The 18791-nt window shown below is 39.0% G+C and overlaps 2 protein-coding genes across 3 annotated transcripts in view; both read right to left on the minus strand.

Moving 5' to 3' along the window:
- Nucleotides 1-820: 820 nt before the first annotated feature.
- Nucleotides 821-13622, minus strand: LOC125640353 (elastase-1-like). Its single transcript, XM_048858849.2, has 6 exons — nt 9305-13622; nt 8556-8665; nt 6850-6944; nt 3925-4205; nt 2713-2876; nt 821-1043 (listed from the first exon to the last, which is right to left on the minus strand). Exons 1-6 carry the CDS (start codon nt 9309-9311, stop codon nt 867-869), a joined length of 834 nt encoding a protein of 277 aa, XP_048714806.1. The 5' UTR covers nt 9312-13622; the 3' UTR covers nt 821-866.
- Nucleotides 13623-13703: 81 nt separating this feature from the next.
- GPRIN2 (G protein regulated inducer of neurite outgrowth 2) overlaps nt 13704-18791 on the minus strand; it is a 28011-nt gene continuing 22923 nt past the window's right edge. For both annotated transcript variants that reach the window (XM_048858846.2, XM_075130802.1), the window contains exon 2: nt 13704-17226. In XM_048858846.2, the coding sequence (XP_048714803.2) occupies nt 15407-17212 (1806 nt within the window). In that variant the 5' untranslated portion in view covers nt 17213-17226 and the 3' untranslated portion in view covers nt 13704-15406. The remainder of the gene's footprint in view (nt 17227-18791) is intronic.

Below are 18791 nucleotides of genomic sequence, written 5' to 3' on the forward strand. Positions count from 1 at the left end.
CATCTCCTAAACAATAACATAGACAAAGGTGTGAACAATACCTCACCACTCCCTTTTCACTGCAGTGAGATGTGAATTTGCATACTGGATGGAACTATATAAAGATTAATGTTTTAAAGCAGAAAAAGTCAAAGCTACACCTAGAACTGGAGACCAAGCACTTTGCAGAAATAACTCCATTATCTTCCTGCTTTCTCCCCACCTCCAAAAATCTCCATCTACCTCTCCCCATCTTTTAATTATTTTTGAAGGAGCACACTCCCTCTCTCCCCAAAGCAACTTCAAGCCTATACCCCATATATTATGGAAAGAGAAATGTTTTTCAAGTTTATTAATTAAGAAAATTGAAATATGGTGGCTCATCAAATCCCCATAATAAACACAGGGCTCCTTTACTTAATCACTGAACAAACGACCTGGCAAGGGACACTGAACTGTTAAGTATCCTGAATTTCTTTTTTAAGGCTGTCCCATAATTTGTTGTTGCCTCGTGCAGCCTTCAGTATTGTCTGGTGTGCAGCCTATTCCTTTTGATCAATGTTTGCAGAAGAGAGTAGAGGCATGGGGAATTAGAGTTTGGGGTCCAAGAAGAAAAAATGACAGAGAGAAGATGGCGGACTGAGAAAAAAAAGACACAAGATGAGAAGGGAAAGAGTCTATGAAAGACAGCTAACTGAACTTTACACTACTGAAAATTTAACCTAATGATCTGGTACTCAGGAAAGAGGAAACAAGTGGAGACTACAGCAGGTTCATCTATCTTGCCCTCTGCAAAGAGCCTAATTAACCTCAAAGTTAGAAATGAACACATTTATTTATGTAAAAGATTTTTATTTTTCCCCCCACTTCAGTTGTATCTCATGTCTTTACAAAAAGAAGTCCCGGATTCTGGTTGCTTCAATCCAGGAAATGTAAGCAGAAGTCCTTGTAAAGACACTGGGTTTGTTCTCCACTTTGCATCCAATAGGTCCAAAGCTAACTACACCATGCACTTCCCACTTTTCTCTTCTAATCTGACAGACCAGTGGTCCACCTGAATCTCCCTGGAAGAAACAAACAACCATTAGACAGGACTTGGAATTGCAGGAAATTGCTTACATGCCAATGACTTTGTGCTCTTTAATAGCTCTATTAACAAACAGAGCAAATCAGACTTTTTGCATGTCACATAATGCATAAAACACTCCTAGATCTATTTTTAACAGGTGTCATTAAGGTATAGAAAAGGATGTAGAGCTACACTGGAGTTCTTAACTCTGAGGCATCTTGTGCTACTTACAAGAAGCGAGGAAAGCACCATGTTTTAGAAGGATACTCTTGATGAGATTTAGCTGTCAGGTTAGAGTCCTCTTTAGGATTACCTAAACTGCACAGTTTCAAAACAACATGGGCCACCTGAACAGCATTTTCTGCCAAACACATAAGGATATTAGATGCAGACTGAGTCATCTCCTTGTTCTTTAAAGCTGTCTAATCATTTATTGGATTAAGAAAGTGGATGATTCAAAGATGTAGTAACAGTATACAATGTGTTTCATCTCTTAAATCATAGGTCTGGATCAAGGCTAGGTTGGTCATTACTAACATCTGATGGGTGTTCAGTGGCCCACATGAAGTGAATTAGTGGTCTTGATCCGATTCCTACTAGAAAAATGTACAGATCACAAAAACCATTTCTGCTGACACTAATATGCCCTACAGTTGGGCAGTCATAGCAGAGAGGTCAAGGACTGCATAGGCCAATGAGCCAATTACTTTAGTAATTCTTGAAGGGATGCATCCAGAGAGGGTAAAGGGCATGTTGACAGCATTGTGTAGGGAAGTTTGCACTACAGCTGCTTGTGCTGTAGCTGATCTATGGGAAATACAAATAACTTCAGTATTCAGGGCTACCAGTCACTTTTCACAAGCACTAAAAGTTAACACTCCCCAAGTCTTCCCACATCCAAAAATAAAACAATTTATTAATTCCCTTAAGTAATGCCTGACCAAAAATCATCATAAAATATATGAAATAATATATTCCTAGAAATTACCTTGGAATTGGTACATATCTTTCACTCATTATAATACAAAGAGGTGGAAAAGTTAAATACCCTTAATTTGACTAGTCAAAAAGTGATAATACACAAGCTTTTGACAAGAGATACCTTTGCAGCAGTTTGGGGCATTTTTAGCAACCTTTTTTCTAAGGATATATACAGCTATGAACATTTTTCCATATATCGTTGAACTGCAATGGGCTTAAAATAATCTCTTCCCAATTCTCACTCCCACTCCCCCTCCACATTGAGGTCAGGATACAGAACTAATGCTGCAAACCAGGACTGTCTTCTGTAATTTAAGGCCTCTGACAATCCTAATCTATGCCACTGCTTTAAAACTATTTCTCTCCAATTGTATGAGGGATGTCCAAACGTTGTCCTACTAAATACCACGTTTAAACCTCTTAATTGCTTTTAACAGAGAAGCTTGTAACAGCCTTTATCCCGAACATGGGAGTATGCCCCTTGAAAACTACATATCCCAGCATGCAGTATGGACCCTTGCATATTGAGAGTATAATATTCACAGGCCACACACACTTCTCTTTAAAGATAGGGGCAGCAGCAGGCCGTTTTTTAGAAAGCCACAAACTACATGTTAGCTACCCCTGTACTGAACAGCCTGATGTTTTCATTCATAGTTGGAATTAACAGCTGAGTTTTGTACCTGACAGGCAGCAGGAGGCTCCCCAGTGTCCCTGAATCCAGCACAGAGCATTGACTGCCGAACTCTGTCTCCCCAGAACTTCTTTAGGCGACATGTACTGAAATCTATGACTGGTAACTTGGCCTGGTTCAAAACCTCAGACAAAGCCAGGTTTTCTTTCCCACCTTAAATAGATAAAATAGATGAGAAAAGGGAACATGAAAAACATTTCCGTTCTAAATATGAACATTTCAAGTGACATGGAATGTAATTTAACAGTATTCATGTACTTGGGTCTACTTTGTTCCAGATTAAAAGATTCCCACCATTCCACTTTTGTTTCCAATTTGTTAATTCAGATTTTTTGTTTGTTTTAAATAGTCATATTGTGTATGTGTTTATTCCACAAGTATAGTCAACTATGAAATTGCATTTCCCCACAATTTATTGTCACAGGATCCAACTATTCATTCATCCCTGGGCAGGGTCATGGTATGGTGGCAGGGCAGTAGAGGGAGGTTTGTAATGCTGCTGTCCATGTTTTATCTGTTTTGCAGATAATGAGACTTCAGTCTCCAGGACTAAAGAGCCTGGCACTTTTCATGGGCATTAGTTAAAATATAAGCTCTTTGGGGCAAGGATTGTATCACAGATGTTTGTACAGTGCTTAAAATGGGGCTGTAATCCAGACTGGAACCGCAAATGTGCTACCCAAATATAAAATAAATAAATAAATACATACATACATAAACATGAAAACAGGGAAGAACCTCAGAATAAAATCTGAATGGTTGTTGAAAGATTTAGCTGTGCAAGTATGCAGGTATTATGGTAGCATGGGCAGTAACTGTTACCAAAATGTCACGTACACTCTTTGGGGCAGGGACTGTTCTGTGTTTATACAGTACCTAGCACAATAGGGTTCTTGACTTTGACTGGGACTCCTAGGTGCTATGGTTATGCTGTTATAACAGTAACATTTAAGAGAATAAGTCAGTCACCTATTTCAAGAAGTGCTGTTATACTAGGTAAGCTATTTGGTTTTCTTGTGCCTCAGCATATATGAAGGTACCCTGCCTATATTGCTATGTGCTTTGAAAATAATCCTCCTCTATATCATTGGAATTTCAAAAGAGTAACTGGCTAAAAGTTGGTCTCTGACAGGCATTCACCTTCCACAGACTCGTGAAGTCTAACCTCTGAACCCATGCTATGAGAAGCACTCAGAAGTACCTCTTGTGTTCCCCCATCCAGTCACCCAACAGAATTGTCCTGGATGAAGAGTGCTGTCTCTCTTAGGCAGGCAGGCATAGTGAATAAAATGGTTTGTTATAATGTCTTCTACAGGCTTGACCAAGGCAATGTCATAATCCAGCTCATTTAGGTGAGGGTAGCAGAAATGCTCATGCTGATAAATTCGCTTCACACGGTAGACTCGCTCTGTGGATTCGGTACGATTAAGGTTATGCTTGCCCAGGAGAATTCGCCAGTTTGCTGCATCTTCTACCTTTCCTCTAAAAAATTAAAACAACATAGGGTGTCATTATATTGAACCTAATGCCCTCTTTTTAATGAGTTTTTTCCACTTAATTATGTGCAATACTCCCCACACTCACATAATTGACTAGAAGGCTGTTTACCCCAAACTTGCAATTATGTAGTTTTATTTTGACAAATAAAATGTTGTGAGTTTAAAATGACATTGTTTAGAAGTGCAAAATGGTAGCCTGCTGAAATGAGTGGGAGTATATTTATGATGAAAAATGAGATCCTGCCAAAGAAGTAGATTAGAAATTACTTTAAAGGATTCTGCTGACACAATAAATGTAAAAAGCAGCTTTCCTAGTATTTAACAGCAACAAAGATACAGTTTGACTCTTCACTGCAGGAGGAAACAATGCATCATTATTTACAGCAGGCCTCCATATACAGTGGGAATAAACATATTATAGATGCTTAGGAAGTATCTATAAAATACAACAATAAAAAGCAGGTTTAGAGGCTTAGTGCACTTATCCTTCTCCTTTGGACACTGCACATGAATGTATAACAAGGTTTTGGATCAAAGATTCAGTACCATTTCTAGTTGACTGAGAAAAAGGAATGAATTTTATACATTTCTTTACTCCTCCTGAGTAAATGTGCTTTATACCAGGAACTTCAGCTCTCATTCAGGAAGTATTTACTGGGACTATTCCTGTGCTTAAAGATAGGTACATGCTTAAGAACCTTACTGAGTTGAGGCCTAAATGAGGACTGGAGAGAATGGAATTCATTCCCTCACTGCTCTAACTATGGGCAGAACATAGGACTTGTAGCTTTAGATGGGATTTCTAGCTACTGAATCTGTCAAGCTTTACCACCGTGCAGCTTAAGTGGCATGACAGGCTTTACACAGGGTCTTTGCAACAGGGTGAATTTTAATCTTACACCAAATTACATATTGGCATGGAGGTTGGCCAGATATTTTTCAGAAAGTTTGAAGTTTTCTTAGTTAGACTGTAACTTACTGAATAGTTGGAATGACTTATTGTTGAACAAGATCAATGCAAGATCAATTGCATTAGTTTCTATTGTTACTTGTTTTACACTGTACTTCACCTGCATGGCTTCTCCATCCTGTATAAACTAAAAACTACATTACAATTATTTTAAAAGGGGAGTTACCAAATTTGTGACACATTCACAGGTCATTATCATACATGGTACAAGAAAAGGAACACTAAATACAAAGAAAATTTACCAAGTACAGAAAATAACTGCTTTATGTGTCATTATATGAAAGAATAATAGTGTTTTTTTGTTTATTCAAGAACAAGTGTGGAACATTGATCGCAGAAAGCAAGACATTTTAAGAACTGGGTAAATCCATATTTGCTTGATTTTATTCCTTTCTGTGATGGTATATTTCTCAGTCCACGTAAAAAAACTAGAAGTTCTTTTGACCTCATTTATATGCTTTCTTTCAATATATTTTCCCAAGTAATATCCCATGGTTGTCATCTTTTGCATTTTGATGGATTTTTCTTTTGCTATTAATACCCTAATTTCTAGGTTGTGTTCCCCAGTTTATATTCCTGGGGGAGTTCTGCACCACTGCGCAATGCAGAATTTTCCAGAAATTAACGAGCACACAGAATTTCCTTTGCCCCATAGAAATGGGCTGCAGTGCTGCTAGCTGCCACTAGGGACACAGCAGAGCACAGCTCACACATAGAAGACACCGCTGTGAGGGAGGGGGAGAGAGCTAGAGGGTTCCTGGCAATTACAGTTCCCAGCATGCCCTGAGGAAAGGAGAGGGCAGTGCGCAGGAAACTCCGTGAAAACCTGACACTGAGCATCAGGTTGCTGACAGGTATTTTGAAATAAATTATCAAAATAATTGAAACTGGTGTGATTATGTAGTGTTATTTTGACAAATAAAATCTGCAGAATTTTAAAATATTGTGCCCAGAATTTTTAGTTTTTTGCCTTGAATGCCCCAGGAGTAAGTTTAAGAACCACCCCACTGGTGTGCACAATTTCCCTTGATCAGTAGGGTTACCATACGTCCATATTTTCCCAGACATGTCTGGCTTTTTGATTCTTAAATCACCATCCAGGAGGAATTTTTAAATATCTGAAAACGTCTGGGATTTTGCCATTATTATTTTTCCCCAAAGAAGAGTTGATCATTCAAGAAAGAGAGTGAATGTTGATCACTCGAGAGAGTGCCTGCCTTTTCCCCCTAGCTCCCAGCGCTTGTGCTGCAAAACAGCTGTTTCGTGTGGCTGGGAGGGATGGAGAAGGAGAGGGAACCCGGCACGCTCAGGGGAGGAGGCAGGGCCGGGCCGAGGATGGAGTTGGGGCAGGGACTTTGGGGAAGGGGTTGGAATGGGGGCAGGGAAGGGGTGGATTTGGGGCAAGGCAGGGGGGTGCGAGCAAATACCCCCCCCCACCCCCATGGAATGTTCTTTTTTTTGAATGTTCAAATACGGTAACCCTAATTTCTGTCAGTCTTTCTGATGTCCCTTTTCATGGTGGCTCTGAGTCACAATGGCTGAAGTACAGAATACATCTAATTCTGCACTTATTTCTGCTTTCAGTGGTAATGAGTATACAAAAATATATTCCATAACCTCCAAGAACTCAAGCAAAAACTGCAAATGTAAAACTTACTTCTGGAAGCAGTGGGCAGCAGTGAGAACCCAGCTTTTGTGAATGAGAGTCCCTCCACAAACATGAATAAATTTGCTATTTGTTCTAGTCCAAACCTAGAAAGAAAAATAAAGTTAGAAAATAATAGAACTTTATGTCAGAGGAGATTTCATTCTTGGGCACTTGAAAGGAATGGATGAACTAATGGTGGCTAATGGATGAACTAAAGTGCCCTCTACTGAGCAATATGTGTTACTAGCAGTTGTGGAAGAAATCTGTTTATCCCGGCATTCTTTTTTCTGTGTGTAAAATAATGCTAAAGAATTGTTAAGAAAGACCTGTCTGCTAATGCCATTGTGGAATAAAGATGGGGTAGTGAAAACCACTGTTAACTAATAAGCAATAATTATGAAGATATTTGTATGTCCAGACTGCCAAGCCCTCATTATTATGTTTTACTGCTGTAATCTGGTCTTTTCTAGCATTGAGGCCAGCCCTATTGCCCCCTCAAGTCTATTCAAAACATTGTTGCAAGGATCATTTACCTTGTTTGTTGTTCTCATCACATCACTCCCTTCTTTGCATCCCCCTATTGGTTCCTCTTCCAACATTGCAGTAAACACATGGAGGGTAACAACATTAATATGGAAGATAAGGACAGAAGAATCTTGCACGGAAGACTCCTTTGTGTTTTGTTTGTGAATCCTATCACAGCCCATTATCTCTCATTTTATTTAAATCATAGGTTATTATAAGTTATTTTTAACTTCATTTGCCCTTGCATGTTATCCATTTCCACGTCCAAATTATCAGATGTCAGCCACACTTCAATTATTGATTCTTTATATATACATCCCATTCTCTTCCCTGACTGAGCTTTCTCCAGCAGAAATATAGTCTTCTTTGATGACCAAGAAAAATGTATCAGTGGTGGAAAGTAGGGGACTATCTGAGTTAGAGGTTCTGGAGAAACCAGTTTATAAAAGACTCCTTCTGGATGAATGAGACTATGATCTCCTTTTTTTATTGTGGTGGAATAATTCAGTCACATACCAATCTACTTTGCTTAGATACAAAACAGACTATATTACTAATGATGAAAATGTGTTGCTGTCTTGAAGTTCTGTATTTTCACCAATGTCATACAGAAATACCCTCCATCCCTCTTCTTTCTATTTCATCCCTCTTGCCTGCATCTGTAACCAAGTCTTCATTATTTTCTAGGGAATTATTTTCCCATGAAGCTGCTATACAATTCTTGGTTTTAAAATTTATTTTTAAAGTGGCCAGTCCTCCTACTATTAAATATACAGGGCAGTTAAAGAGAGAAAAGAAAATTTCAGGGGGTTTGGGATGACTAAATCCTTAATTAAATGTGCTTCCATCAACTTTTTGGAAAGTATACTTCAATTCAGGTTTGATGGCTACATACTGTAGCTCACAAATATTTTACAACCATAAGAAACTACTTATATATAAAATTATATAAATAGTTCTTAGACTGCAATCCCTTTATTTAAAGATTTGTGAAAAGCACTCTTTATCTATACATACATTTTACCATTGACTTCAGTAGGAGAAGCTTGTGGCACAATATAGAGACACAAGTTACATTCACTTGCTTGGCTGCACACACACTCTTAATAACTTTATTATTGACTTCAATAAAAATGTTGTACTGACAAAGGACAGCCAGGTTTGTTACTCTGTCTAAAGGTCATTGTTACCTGTAATGAGACTTGCCAAGGCCAAGAATGTGGCCTTACTTCGTTGCCTGATATAATCCTCTCCACCGTGTTTGGTTGAAAATATGGAACACCACAGTTTGTTGGCCAATCTAAAATACATAGCTAAATAAATGAAGTCCGCAAGATCATGTTCTAACAGTAGTAGGCTGATTCTGAAATGATGGGGCATGCAACTCAAACATGCAGAGAATTTGGAAAAATGGGGTAAAATGACAATCATTAACAATGTACTGTATTCACCAGCCTTGTATTCATATTACTCTCTTTTGTACAATTATGCATGCATGTATAGTGATAGTAAAAAAGTTAATAGATTTTAAAACTTCAAATAGATCAATAAAATACATGGAAGAGTTTATTGTGTGAGCTTATTAGTTTTTACACCCACAGCTGCTATTTTCAAATGTCTATGACTAGTTTGCTTTTGGGCCAAAATTCCTTTTGCTTCTCAATTTACAAATGATTGTTTCTCTGGAATGTGTGATCACTTTCTGTTTGACTACTTTGGAGATATCTTATTGTGAGAAGATTTTCAGATCTTTTATTGGTTTTGTGTTACTGGTTTATTGGACACATTCTTTTGAATTTTCACTCAGATACCTCAAACTGCATCTTTCAGAAACTTCATATTTACCATGGATGCACAAGGCAATAGGGACAAATGCCCTTGACAGGTTTGAAGAAATGTGAATTAAAAGTACAAAGTTGGGTATTTAAAAATAGCCCACCCTTCATCAGGAGCCTGATCCTGCAATCTCTAGTCACACAATTGGTTCCAGTGTGTAAATCAGGTGCATGACAATCTTGCCAGGTGTCAGTGCCGTCACCGGAGTCTCCAAGACTTCCCTTTTAAAATGGGGCTTTCAAAATATTAACAGAAATGGCAACTTCTGACCTAGGAGCAGAAGAAATGACTTATTTGGGCTATTAGGTAGGGTTGCTGAGCACTTGACCAAAGAAAGAAATCCCCATGGAACCCAAATAGCTCCTTCTGATTTGACCCGAGGTGCCCCGTTTCACCTCATGGTATTAATTATTATTATTATCTGGTTGTTTTTGGGTTTTTTTGCCAGTTTCTAGGGAGCAGCCATTAGGGTTTGGTATCATTAACAGCCAACAGTGTTATGGCACTAATCAAGTCATATTTATAGTAGATATATTGCAGATGCGGAGAAGGGGGAACATTTGGCAACAGAGAGCACTATTAAGCAGGGAAGGAACGAGCTTATCAAACAAGTTTAAGCGTGTGCACAGGATCTGCTGAATTAAAATCCACTGGATAATGGCATTAGCCTGTTTAATAGTTTTTTCCAAAAAAAAGAGATCATGTAGTGTCAACTTACCGACGTTCAGGAATTTGGGATGACGTGCATTCTGGACTGAAGATGCTTGTGCTAAAGAAAGCACTAACAGCAGCATAAGCAAACCGTCTACAATCATTGTCAAGAACTTGATCAGACGAGAAAAGAAGAGAGACTGAATTTTTGTACTGCAGCACAAGTGTCATTACTGAACATGACACTGGAGGGACAGGACCATAAACACCACAGCTTGTTGTTACTTTCATGATAACTACAGCAAAACAATGCAGGGCAGATCAAAACACCAAGGCCTGGATGGTTCTGCCTGTGGTTAGCATTCTTGTTATGACTGGCTGTGGGAGGGTGGTTCTCATCAGCAGTTTTACACTGGAAGGCACAAACAAAATGGGCATTTCTGCAAGGTACTGTTGTATGTTTAGGGAATTTTGGTCCAACATCCACTTTATGATTAATGATTTACAAGCTCAAATGAAGAAAGCCATTGAATTTTTATTACTTGATAAAAATGAGTGGCAGATCCAACCACTGAGCAGCAGATGGGGCTAGGGAACCTATTTTCTACGAAGTAACACAAACACACTTTAATTCATTGAAAGCTCTTGACCCAGATTCATTAAATTATGCTACCTTTAACCACATAGGGAACAAAATCTCTCCTCATGAGGCTAAACAGCTTGCAACACCATGTGGTTAATTGTTGCTGGGGTTGCTTTTTTGCCAGTAAGAAAACAGTATGTGGTTGGAAGAGGGTTAAGATTTTCTGGCATCATTTCCTCATTCGTGTTTATTCCCTTCCTTTTAAAAATTCCCTTGAAATGTTGTTTGAGCAATGTATTCTGTCGCATATGGATGGCTGATAATAAGATAGATGGCATCTGTTTAAGTCACATATTAGTTGGGATTAATGCTTCTAAAGACTTACAGACTGCAGCTTAGTACTCTGCTATCTGAATGCATTGACCCTTCTGCATGTGATGACTGTAAGCTCAAGACCCAGAATTTCTAGAGCTTTAGAGAGGCAGAAACTGTACATTCAAACAACTGCAGCAAAGCCTGCAAGTGTGTTTCTTGATCTGATACAGACAAGAGTTAAATGTGTGAAGAAATTGGACATCCAGCACTTCCCCTGAAAGGATGTTCCACATAACCATAAGAAAGGTTTTTCTGATATTCAACCTAAGTTTCCTTTTCTTAATTAAATCCCGTTATTCTTTGGGGCTTTCTTTTCCAAACAGGAGCTTCAGTTCTGCAAGCCCATGTCAGCCCTGAAAGGGGGTGACAGGAAGAGGAAATGAACCAGTTGTACAGTACTCCCCAATGGCAGTTGCAATCTCTCTAGGCCAGGAAGCTGAATCTCTCATTTTATAAAGTGGTGGTGATAGTGAGAACATTCATTCTTAAAACAACCAGTGTCTTTAGCTGCAAGACTGACATTTCATCTTTCCAAATGAGAAAAACACAGATCTTGTTCATCTACAAATTACACTCTCCATGCAAAATGAATACACATCCTGTTACCTTTCTGCCCTATTGCAGAGCTAGCCTATTTAGAATGTCCAGTTCAACACAGGAGGCTAGACAGCACTACTCATTTTCATTGTCTGTAGTGATACAAGGGTGTGCAGTAGTTACAGGCATATTGAAAAATAAGGGCTCTGCCCAGAGGAACTTACAGTCACCGGTTTCTTATCCTCAAATGGCTAGATGAATCCAGCAACATGAACTATTAACGGGGTGAGATTTTAAAAAAGATGTGGGTTAGACATTGGTTTTTAATTGAGCCCTTAATTTCAAAGCTATTTTGCTGAAGAAAGTGAAAAAAATGTAATTTATAAACCAAATAAACCCCATAATCTCTATCTTCCTAGCCAAGAAAGCAAGACATAAATGACTAGTGTCATGAAGAGTTCTGTATGGTTATTTAGCCCACACTAAGGGTTTACTGAACGTACTTATTTCCATCTAATAAACCATTCTTCTCCCACCCCTTTTTTCCAATTAACAATACTACTTAACACTAATATAGCATTTTTCATTTTCAAAGAGCTTTGAAACCATGAATTAATCTCCTCAACATGGCTGCAAGGAACAGTTGCAAGTATTACCTTCACAGCTGGGAAAACTCATGAGAGCAGTGTCTTGCCCAAGTGACAGAGAATGTAAGGGTCAGTTCCAAGACTAGCACTCAGAAATTTCTGGCTCCCAACCTTGTGGTAAGAGCCCCACATCAGACATTATGGCTTAGCCGCACCCTCCCCAAAAAGTGTTTTTCCTACAAAGAACTATATGACTTTGTTCTAATTTTAACAAGGAACAAACAACCTTCTGTCCCACCAAGGACCTCTTACCTCACCACGCTTACTGGCAGATCACTATTTCCTTGGATTTACAAAAAAGCTAAATAATTGTGTAATGAGCCTGCCACCACAGAAGTGATCCTTTCTTATTGCTTCAGATCATAAGGATGGCAGGAAGAAATGCCTCCCCAAACACATACGTCTTTGAACAACTGGCTAATTGCCTTATAGGGAGTAGGGATTCTTTTCCTCTGAAGTACCAGCAATTAGCCACACTGGGAGGCAGAATACCAGGTCGTCTTGAATTCATTGCCAGTTTGCATTCTTTCACATGAAGGCAAGTGGAGCCTCTGGGGATGGAAATTCTCATCTTGGAGTCCTGGTGCAGATTCAGGTGCACCAAGATCAGAGTATATGGTTTATAATCCCAGGGCCAGATTAAAAAAAGATCAACAGGCATATTTTTTATTTTTATTATTTTAGTAAGTGCTGGTGTTATTTGTTGTCTCTCAAAAAAACTGGAGCCTGGTTAGTGCTCATGAAAGTCTTGGAGATCAAAGAACTCCAACCAAGAACAGGTACAGCACAGATGGTTATTCTGCAAGTTTCTTCTTCACTGCCTAGCCCAATTAATCTCTAATACTGATCTTGAGGGGCCACTTTCAATAAGCGAGAGAGGGTCTAATTCAGTTCTTGGCCTCTTCTCCAAGACTGGAAAGAGCAGATTTAATGATATTGATACTTGTTTATTGGTAACTGGACTAAGGTAACTCATTTCACACATACTACCTAATAAGCACCCACACCAGGTATTACCTATTCTCAATCAACGCCAATTTGAACTAGAGCTGAACCAGTGACCTAGAAGGGAACAGCTTTGTAACTTATACTTTAAGCAAGCCGTGAGCCATCCAGAATCCATGTGTTCAGTTTCTAGCTAGTCCTTCTAGTGCTAAGTTACCATTCTCTAAAATTTATTAATTAGCCACTATCTTGATAGTTCCAACATGCCCTTCTCCCCAGCATCTAGACAGGTCAGCACCAATTGTTATCCAGAGTAGCATCTTCTGGTTTTTGGAACATAAATTTGGTGCCAATTCTCTTTCAACAGCTGTTAGTTAAATTTTAAATGCAGACAAGCCTGAATCTACAGCATTCCAGGTCATTAGAACTCAGAAGTCAAAAACTACTGTTCTGCCTCTGATAAATCTAACACCCCAGTTCCATGAACATTCACAACAAGAATTTTGAACAGTGGTCAAAAATGGAAAAGATTCAATGAACGTGTTACCTGACAGGCATTTAGATTCAAAATGCGAAAAGTAACTTTCCAAGGACCACATCCAAAGTGAAAAAAGAGGCAGTTTAAAAAAAGAGGCAGTTTTCATATTTCATCCACAGAGTTAATATTCAGATGAATATTTTAGTTTTCCTAAATTCCCATTAAAAATCTCTTCTATTTTAATCCTTTCCAAAAGCAAAGGAAATCCGCAGATGCACACACTATATTTGTTAACAAGCCACAGTGACTCAATTAGAAGCCTAAAGACCTGAAATGCCCAAAATAAGGGAGCATCTGTTTTTTTTGATTAGCAAGACATTGACCTGATTGCCTTACTGTCCTTCCCCTGCATTTGCTGTTTATTTTTCTCCTACAGTGATAATCAGATATTGGTAATGTAGTAGCAAATCTGTGCCAGTCCAGTACTATAGGTTTATTCACTGCAGCGGTTTATATAACCTAGTAATTGTAGTACTAGCTTCTAATCTACACTGTATAGCAGCCTATCATTGTTTAAGAGACAGTGATCCTAATTGGTCTCTTCTTCCGCTTACAATTCCCTTCTAATCAATACCAATACTATTTTAGGACTTATTACAATTATTTTGAAAAAAATTACAGTGATCAGAACTATCCCATTATTTTCAAATGATTTCCCAAAATGTGTGTGTGAGCACACACACACATTTTGGGAAGAGGGGATCCTACAGTTCACATGGCAAATCAATTAGCTGGAAATTTTACCCTTATAGTTTAAGTTGCATTATATTAAAAGCAAATGAACAGAAACCAGACTTTAGGAACATGTTTCACTCCAGCCAAATGAGGACACGAGGTTGGTGGAGGGCAAGTTGTTCAGGATGGCCCCTCCGCTAGTGTACTGTACACATCCAAATAGGCATCCCTGTGACTATACATTTATCACGTATGCAGTTTTTAAAAAATCACAATTCAATGTAGATGCACATCCAGAAATCACTAAAAATTACATTTAATGTCAGGAAACCAAACTGACCACGTATAATCTGTAATATAGACACAGTATGACAGACTAACCTGAGATCCTTTTTTTGTGTCATGTGTTTGTAAGAAAGTTATTCAGGATAAAATTCACATTACATGAGTCATTCATGATTCATTAGGTATCTTTGGCAATATTGTACATTTATGTCTTAGTTACATTGCAAGTACTAATTCCTTTGGATACTTATTGTGTAATTCATTATAACTATATAGACTAATTTAAGTGATGTTGCAGTAGTGTCGTCTATCTATACATTGTCCGTGACATATGTGATGTATAGAATTAAGTCAGACTAGCAGAATTGAAGTTACTCTGCACATTTATATTACAGATCACTCTTACTCATTAACTATATAGCAATTACAGTGTAATTAATATTATGCCCTTTATATATTACTAAAGTGGTATTTATGGCTCTGTAAAGTCTAAAATGCAATTAAGTTATAGTTTTTAAAAACAGCATACTATTTCCCCAAACAATTTCAATCTAATAGGATGCTAAAGAATGTAAGTTGTATTTTTAAAAAGTTTTCCTAACTAGAAATTATTAAAGTACAAAGTACAATAACATGACCTTAAAAGATCTGTCTTTTAGAAAAAAAGTGTATCATTGCTTGTAATATTATTCACATCTAATACACAAGGACAGAGGAATACTATAGTAAACAAAAAAGTCAAGGAGCTACAAATATACAACCCTTCTGCTTTCTCCGGTAATAGATCTCCTTGGAGTTTCTTGTTGAGTTCTCAGGTAATAGATCTCCTTGGAGTTTCTTATTTTATGTCAACTCACAGTTTCCCACCCTATTCTAAAGTGACTGGATTGTCCACACTAGCTGCGTTAAGTCTTAAGATGTAATGTTTATTTACAAGACAGTTTAAATGTTGCAGTCATGTAGCTATGTTCACTCCACAACAGTATTGGAACGGGCACAGCAGCTTGGGTGTCTCAAAGAGTGCATCATTGTTCTAAATGGCCTTTTCTTTGCCTCTTTAGCTGGAGGTGACTCCTCAGTACTTTTCCTAGAGAGCTCTATAGGCTCTGTCTGGAATTGTTCTATCTGAATTTCAAGATGTTTTTGAATGGCTAATCCAAGAACTTCTGGGTCCACTGCTGCCCCATATACTTCCCATGTCATCCCTTCATCATCCCATCTCACTTCACGTACTGGAGACTTTGGGGCCTCTTGGTCATGTTCTAAATTAACCTCTGGGAACACATGAGGATGACCTTCAGCTACAACAGATGGGCTTGTGGCCACAGACTTGCATTCCACTGTTGAAATGGTTTGTACCTCTGCATCTTTGCACTGAAGAGGAGATTTCAGTCCTTTGGTTAAGTCATTCATAGAGGTCATAGTCCATGTGTCTTTAGTCTTCATTATCAAATCTGCACGTTGCTGGTCATGCAACACAATGTAAGAAGCCTTCGTTTCCTGTTGAGCTCTGCTCTGTTGAATGCAGTGCTGAGCATGTGACAGATGCTCCCCAGGAACACTACAGCATTTCAGGATTCGCTTTGCATCCAGACCTGATTCGCTAACAGATGACACAAGTTTAGGAAAGGTCATGATATCTGAAGTAGGCAAGGACTGACGATATCCAGGAGTTACCTGTTCTCTTCCCGATTCACTAACTGAGTATACCAACCTTGGAACAAGTTGAAGAGATGGTATTGGCAAAGAATGGCAATAGGCAGAAACAGTGCCGTCTATCTTCATAGCAGAGTCCTGCCTTGCACTGCAGGGTAGAGCAGTGCTGTTGTGAATTGTCATCACTGTGGCAGGGTATATACCGCTTGATACGTTACTGTAAGTCATGCCACCTTGACTAAGCCCAATTGATTGACTGCACATTGTCCTGTTTGGGAAACCACTTCCTGGCATGTGTGGTCCTAGAATGGCAGTGTGAAATGTTCCAGGATCTGTATAAATGGTAGTGTTATATGTTACACCGCCACTGTCAAAGCTGTTTGTGGGCACTTTTTGGTCGCTATATGACGTGGTAATCTGAGTCACCTGGTTTTGATAGTTAGGAGTATTTTCATATGTTCCAGAGCCATATCTCGGTCTTAGGAAAGAGGTGTTATGCACTGATGTATCATAACTACTGCTAGAAGAACTTATAATGGAGTGTGTGGCACTGGTTTCCATGTGGGTGACAGAACTCTGCTGCTTGCAACTGCATGTTAGGTCAGAATGGCTTCTCTGAACTACAGCTTCCAGTCCTTCCGTTCTAGTCACACTTTGCTGGTGTGTATCACAGACTGAAGAAATGTTTTCAACAGTGCTACTCTTGACATGCATCCTAGTGTCCTTTTCTTCCAGGGATATTGGAATCTGGTCAACGGTCAGGAAGCGGTTTGTAGTGGTAGCTCTGTTCTGCACATTATCACCTTGTGCATGATCACTCGTCGTTCTGACAGCAGATGAACTTTCCACCATTCCCGACTGTGTAGAAGACCATTCAGAACTAGGGGTACTTCCAACATCATTCTCACTCACCTGTGTCTGGCAGACAGTACTACTGAGGCTCTTCTTGAGATCTTGTTTGCTGCTCTGTCTTTCATCAGAACTCACTTGCCCAATGCACGCCAGACTTGAGGAGCTCTTAGACAGAGGGTGGCTGTTCAGATTCAGGGGATGGTGGCAAACAGAATTTAGTGTTTCCTGAGGGGAATGGGTTTGGACCTGGTGGCTGTTGGCTGCCATGGCAAATAAGAGACCTGCAGGAAGGAAAGAGACTCTAAAAAACAATTCAAGAAGGAATGTGTAATTAGCAATACTCTAGATCAGGAAATACTTATCATCCCTATGGAGCCATTGCTTAGGCTTCCCTTGCTTTTTATAGTCAAAAGCATGTGCCTCCAGAGATCAAAGTACAACATCTTTCTTTATCCTCAAGTGGATCAGCTTGTTTTTACCATTAAGATTGTTATACAAAGGACGTTTTTCCCAAATTGGGTTTGTACTTCATGATACAGAAGGAGAGTCAAGTCTCTCCTGAGTTTACTGAAAACCACTTCTTACGATGTCCAGAGACAGGCACTGTGACCACCCACAACTTAACTGAAGGGAAGGCCCATTGTTAAACAAAGATGAACACTCAGGAGAAAAGTTATTAGGAACCTACGTTAAACAGCTGTTGTGACAAACAAAACACAAAAATGTTTTCAAGATTAAAAATCCTTTCCTCTCACAGCTGTTCAGCTTTTAGTTCCTTGTGATGTCATGATTTTCACAAATTATCCAGTCATCGAGTCTTCAAGCATAAACTGGATTTAAGTTTCTAAATTGGAAAAAAAAAATCAACTGTCCTGCCCTGCCCCCTCCCCCAAATAAGCCGAAAATCCTTTAAAGCCTTATTTAAATATTGTTTAAAAAAGGTAAAAGAGGAGACTAGTCATGTGGCTTTCCCATTCTGCTGCTAGCAGTACAAACACACACTGCATATGGTCTAAATTTACCCCTTTCCTGGTAGTTACCTTAACACACTCACACCCACCCAACCACAACAATTCAGATTATTGCTGGATTTCCCCTGTTATCTGTCCTACCTCAGAGAGACTGTCATGGCCATTTATACTTCAAGGTTGCAGTTATAGGATCCACCAGGTGAGTTAGCAGAAGAGCTCTAACGAGGCCAATTCAATCAGGCTGGATGTGGCCCATTCCCAACAGTTGACATGAAGTTCAGCTCTTCTTGACAACTGTTGGGAATGGGCCACATCCACCCTGATTATATGGCCTCATTAGTACTGACACACACACCCCCCCCCTTGGTAAGGCAACTCCCATCTTTTCATGTGCTGTATATTTATACCTGCCTACTGTATTTTCCACTCCGTGCTTCTGATGAAGTGGGTTATAGCCCATATGTCCAAATAAATTTGTTAGTCTCTAAGGTGCCACAAGCACTCTTCATTGTTTTTGCTGATACAGACTAACACGGCTACCCCGCTGAAACCAGAAGAGCTCTGCATCTCAGAACAGGGTTTCCTTTTGCAAATTGCCTTAAGAATCCAGAAGTTCATATTAACTGTTGAAGCTAATACCCAACAGCAAGGTGAAAAATGCTCATTTTCAAATGAAATATTACAACTCTTCTGTCTTTGACAAGAGAACTATCCAACTTCTGTTAAGAACATACTTGCTTCCACTGGCTGGTATAGTACTATTTGCCCCTGTGACCCCTACAAATGTTTATGTTAGTATTTCCTCATTTAGGAGAAACTGTAATAGTAACAGTCTTGTTTTTAACCAGCTTTAACAGGCCCTAAGTAGCTTCTTC

Source organism: Caretta caretta, chromosome 7 (assembly GCF_965140235.1).
Source record: "Caretta caretta isolate rCarCar2 chromosome 7, rCarCar1.hap1, whole genome shotgun sequence".
In the NCBI taxonomy this organism is placed as follows: Eukaryota; Metazoa; Chordata; order Testudines; family Cheloniidae; genus Caretta; species Caretta caretta.

Coding starts and splice junctions, on each gene's coding strand:
- LOC125640353 (XM_048858849.2), bottom strand. Junction 6,945..8,555: donor CTTGGCAAGTCTCATTACAG/GTAACAATGACC, acceptor TTTTCTTTCTAG/GTTTGGACTAGAACAAATAG. Junction 1,044..2,712: donor AGCCTCCTGCTGCCTGTCAG/GTACAAAACTCA, acceptor TGTTTCTTCCAG/GGAGATTCAGGTGGACCACT.